General features: G+C 39.2%; 1 protein-coding gene across 1 annotated transcript; it reads left to right on the forward strand.

Annotated features, from left to right (window-relative positions):
* Positions 1-1,907: 1,907 nt before the first annotated feature.
* neurog1 (neurogenin 1) lies at positions 1,908-4,276 on the forward strand. Its single transcript, XM_051933829.1, has 2 exons — positions 1,908-2,661; positions 2,787-4,276. The coding sequence occupies exons 1-2, from the start codon at positions 2,659-2,661 to the stop codon at positions 3,432-3,434; spliced, it is 651 nt and encodes a 216-aa protein (XP_051789789.1). The 5' UTR covers positions 1,908-2,658; the 3' UTR covers positions 3,435-4,276.
* The last annotated feature ends 1,008 nt before the right edge of the window (positions 4,277-5,284 follow it).

Raw genomic sequence — 5,284 nt, forward strand, 5'->3', positions numbered from 1 at the left:
TTAAGTCCTATATCTCTATAACATTTGCAACACCTCAGAGGTCCTTTGAAACACAAAATCCGATAGACGAAAAGCGATTTAGAAATTGTGTTGCGAGGGACCTGCAATTTCTTTCTCCCAGCGGTACAATGGTGAGAGCGGGGGAGAATCATTTATAAATAATTACACAATGTTTGGAGTCCTCGGGCATGTATAATATATCAAAGCGATTAGTAGGTGAATTGTTCCATTGTACACATCTCCTCTCTCCTCCTTTCAGCTCCACTCGCCTTGTCCTCTGTCCAAACTCTGCTCCTCGGCGCTTTTGTCCCACTCATTCTTTCTGCTTGTTACAGTCCAGCAGCATTATTCTTATTCAAATACACACAGCGTGAATAAAATACGCCGCTTCTGTCGCATTTTCTCCCTTTCAGGCTCTCGTTGTTTTCTTTTTATTATAGGAGATATTTTAAACTGACAATATTTATTTCGGCAGTGCCGAATTAACGAATTTCTGGAAATATTCTGAAAGAAAGAAAAAAGTATGCAACGAAAATGAAATATTATTTTCAGCAGCGGCTTGAGCATTTTAAGATTATATATTTGTTCATAGAGAATTTGCCAGCTGGGTGTTTTATAGATCAGGCGACATCCGGGTGAAGAAAACAAGACACACGCCGGACAAAAATCTCGGAATTCAGACAAAAAAAAAATGTTTACAGAAAATCTGCAATTTCAGAAAGTTCAAGACTGGCGATATTTATCATTGGTGATACACAGACATCTATCTATCTATCTATCTATCTATCTATCTATCTATCTATCTATCTATCTATCTATCTATCTATCTATCTATCTATCTATCTATCTATTTGGATAAATAGCTACATTACGTGCTCGTAGACTTGTGTGGAAAAACCGGGGTGACATCAATCATTTTGATAAAGGACAAATTCGTTTTTAATACATCATTAATATAATTATTATATAATAATTCCGAGATTATGAATTTGGAAAGTACATACTTGCTATAGTGTTGTGGGAAATAAAACTCTGGTCTAAGCGGAGAAGTTGGCTAAAGTTTTCTCAGATATAATTGCTGTAGGAAAACGAACAAATATACTGTGTACTGAAAGTCAATTTTCAAAAATCGAATAAAGCGATTTATATGCATATGCTTTTTCGATTTTTGAAAACTGACTTTCAATACACAGTAAATATGCATATTTAAAAAGTGAAAGCTTATTTCCACGTTGTAAAGAAAAGAAGATAGATAGATAGATAGATAGATAGATAGATAGATAGATAGATAGATAGATAGATAGATAGATAGATAGATAGATAGATAGATAGAAGGTGCAAGACATAACGTTTCGGCTGTTTAGCCTTCTCCCCTGACCTTCTTGGCCTGATACCACATTCTTAACTTGTAAAATTAAATACTTAAATTGGAAAGTACTTTGCAGCAAACTTTGAAAACCTGCTACGATCAGTAACGATGCTAATTTCAGTTCTTTCCATGTACTGGAAGTGTACTGTAATGGCGAACGCTCTCTAATTGTTTAGTAGATTCAGTTTCTTCGTTTTATCTAATAGTAAGTCAAATGTTATTTGTATGTTGATTTTCTTATTAAGGAATGCCCCGGGGCACTTCACAAAGCGAAGCGTGCATTTGTTTCTAGTAATAATTAAAATGTGCTTAATGTCATCATTATTTCTTAACAGAACAGTATTTTGTAGAAAAAGATTAGAATTTTTTTTGTCATCGTGCGGTGTAGGGTGTATTTCACGTGAATAATTTCACCTTCCCTGCATATTGTAATCTTTCTAGTTAGCCAATAAAAGGTGTCATTTTGCTTGGCTTTTCTCTACATTCATAATGGCTAACACGGTACAACACCCTAGTACTACCTTCCCTGACACATTGAACATTTTAAATTAAACTGATGTATCAACATAGTATTCTCTTTCAAAGTAGAACCTCTTAGCACTACTGTCACTTTTTTATTTCCTTTTAGTGCTCTTAAATACCCGCGAGTTTATATTGACGCATATCTTTGAATCGCAGACGTTTATTCCAGTGTTATTATACCCCCTAGCAAGTTATATTGTCGAAGTGGAGTGCCAAACAAAAATCCAGAGGCGTGCAAAGCATCTTGTGGAGTGTGCCTTTGCCTGCGGGGCTTAATCACTTGTTTCTTTTCTTTCTCCTTCCTATCTTTTCATTTCTTCACGAGGATTGAAACCTTCGGATTGCTATTGGTCTTCGGAGCCTTAACGCTCACGCGCGTGGCTGGGATGCGCTCCTCTTCTCCGATTGGCTGAGAATGATTACAGGCACGCTCCGGCAAGTGAATAAACAAGAGGGCATAAATTATGCTAATAAGCTGGCAGTGCGGCACGGGGCAGACCTGTTGCAACCTATTCATTCAACCTTTACAAAAATGCCAAAGGGCCGGTTTGAGAGGGGGCCTAGGGTGGGGGATCCCCTATTGTTTCATCAGCGTATATAAGTGGACTGAAGCTTGTCGTGTGCCAAGCTCACTTGCTGACACAAACGAACTGCTGAAGGATCGCGACACGTCGCGTGCCTCCTCGACACCTGAAGCCACTTGGATCTGAGCGAGGAAAAAAAGCCAAAACAAACAAACACTTTTTCGCCTCCTGTGCCCCAGTTGTATGGTAAGTACGCCTTACCTTTTCGTTTTTACATGTCTTTTGAGAAGTTCTTCACTTCGTTTTATCTCTTGAACCTGCGCTCATTCTCTAAGATTAATCCCCAAATTTCCTGTTTCTCTCATCACCAGAGCCCTGACAAAATGTGCTCCAGCGTGGAAGATGTCTATTACAGCTTCGCCGCTCCTGTCACCGATGATGAAGACTCACTTGGCAGCTTGCACCTGAGCTCGTCGCCTTCCTCTCTGGGCCAGCCATCCTCCCCGGCTGAAATACAAGATCAAGCGATCGCGGACCCGCAAGAGAAGAAAAGGCGACGAAGCAGGTGCAAGAACGACGCCACGTTGCAGGTTGTCAAAAGGAACCGACGGGTGAAGGCGAACGACCGCGAGAGAAACAGAATGCACAATCTGAACGACGCCTTGGACGAACTGAGAAGAGTCCTGCCAGCTTTCCCGGACGACACAAAACTCACAAAAATCGAGACTCTGCGCTTTGCCCACAACTACATCTGGGCGCTGTCGGAAACTATCAGGCTGGCCGATCAGTGTCTTGAGAAGCAGAGGGAGACGTCGATGGTTCTCTCAGGGCTGAAGTGTGGTGCAGACATCCGAAGCCCAGCTAGTGATTCCTGCTCCTGGATGTCAAGTGCCTCTTCTTCTCCTTCTCCATCCTACTGTCCTTCCAATCCCAGCAGCCCCGCCACTTCAGAGGACTATGGTTTTGTACAGGCGGATGGCCTTTACAATTACCAGAGTTTTGTAAACAGCATTTATTAATAAGAACTTGAAACATTTCTAAAGCTAATGTGACCCCTTTCTCAAGAAACCGCTATTCTGAAACGTGTGTGTGTGTGCGAAGCATCCACAGCTCTGCTCAAAGTGTGAACAATTTCAGATCAGATTAAATCACCATAGCCTGAAAAGGAGTTATATAGCTTTAAAGACTTAACCACTATTTGCCTTATCCATATTTCAGTTTTTGTTTGTCTGAAAACATCCATTTGCATCAGAGCCAGTTGCTTATTTTCAAGTGGACGAAATGCTGAGAAAACCCGCAGCAGAAATCTGGGAAGAAAGCGATTTTTTTAGAAGCTGCTACTTTATTCCCTCCTCCTCCCCTTTGTATTTCTCACTCTTTTGCACTTTTTTTTCTTGAAATCTACTGACAAAAAAAACACTTCTTTCCTTAGCTCACGGAATCTTGACCTCAACCTCTATTAAAAGAAAATTAGAATTAAAAAAAGAGAAAAGACTGATTTGCTGCCGTTGACGAGGTGAAAAGTCAATTTTACAATTTGTAGAATAATAATGAAGAAAAAACGACCGTGAAAATTCGGTTTCAACGAGCTGACAATAGGCTGAAAGGGGTTCGACAGAAAGGACAAGGATCTGGCCTCATGCATTATGCATTTTGACCTCCTAAACATGACTGTCTTTGCTTTACAAAGGACTCAATCTTCTTGGTCAGGGCTATTCTACCAATCCAACAGCATCACAGTTCTTTGTTAATTTATTCAATGTGTCTCATTCAAATGAAAATTTTAATTTTTAAAATTGTATATAAAGAGATTTTATTCTATTGTGTATTTACTTCAAATTTTTAATACTGGTGTAACTAAAGCATCGCATTTGTATAAAAATAAAATTATACATTTTTTTTAAAAAAACTTCTGATTTATGTTTCTTTCGAGATGTCTGTGGTAAATTATAAGCAATAATAAACATAAGCTACTAGGAGCGAATGTGAATCACTTTTAAAAACAAGCCCTGTTGGGTCAATTGCATTGAATTGAAGGCCGAGGCAGACGGGGTGGAGCACCGAGCGCAGGAATGTGAATAATAAAGTGCTGGTTTGGAGCAGAAGCGGACATTAAAAGTAGACCTTTCTCAAGTGCACACTCAGAGCGTAATACAACGGTGGGTGATGTGATCTATCTATCTATCTATCTATCTATCTATCTATCTATCTATCTATCTATCTATCTATCTATCTATCTATCTATCTATCTATCTATCTATCTATCATAACAGCAAGCGTTACACAACTAACGACACGTGATCGGGGCATTTTTGAAATTCTACGCTATATGGGTAAACGGTACGATTTATATTTCTTTAAATACACATCTGCACGCACAAAAATGTAATTAATTACAATAACAGGTACTTGCAAGGAAAATATCAATACTTTTGCAACACACTATTTCGCTCGTAAGTATGCCTGTTTTGATCGCACTCGAACAAATAAACACTTTACGTGCAAACAAGTATGTTAAGAAAGAAGGTGTGCTCTAACGCTTTTGCAGACAGAATGATCAAATAATAATAGAAAATCACTTTTTTACGACGGCCCGTTATTTGGACTATATTTAACTGCAGCATACGCAAATCGCACAATTTCTGACCAGTCCCGCAAGCCTCCCGTAATGGTGAACGTTCTCTTATTGTCCGTTTTCTTTTATTCCGAGAATCCTCTCTACTGCAGAGATTTATTTCGTGGTTTAATTTCTCAGTTGCACACACATCTGGTAATCCTGAATGGCTGATTTCACTATTAATACGGCTTTGAAGACGTTTTGATGTGGGTCTCTTTGTGGTGCAGAGATCATTTTTATTTCTGAAGGGCT

The sequence above is a fragment of the Erpetoichthys calabaricus genome, chromosome 11 (genome assembly GCF_900747795.2).
Source record: "Erpetoichthys calabaricus chromosome 11, fErpCal1.3, whole genome shotgun sequence".
NCBI lineage: Eukaryota > Metazoa > Chordata > Cladistia > Polypteriformes > Polypteridae > Erpetoichthys > Erpetoichthys calabaricus.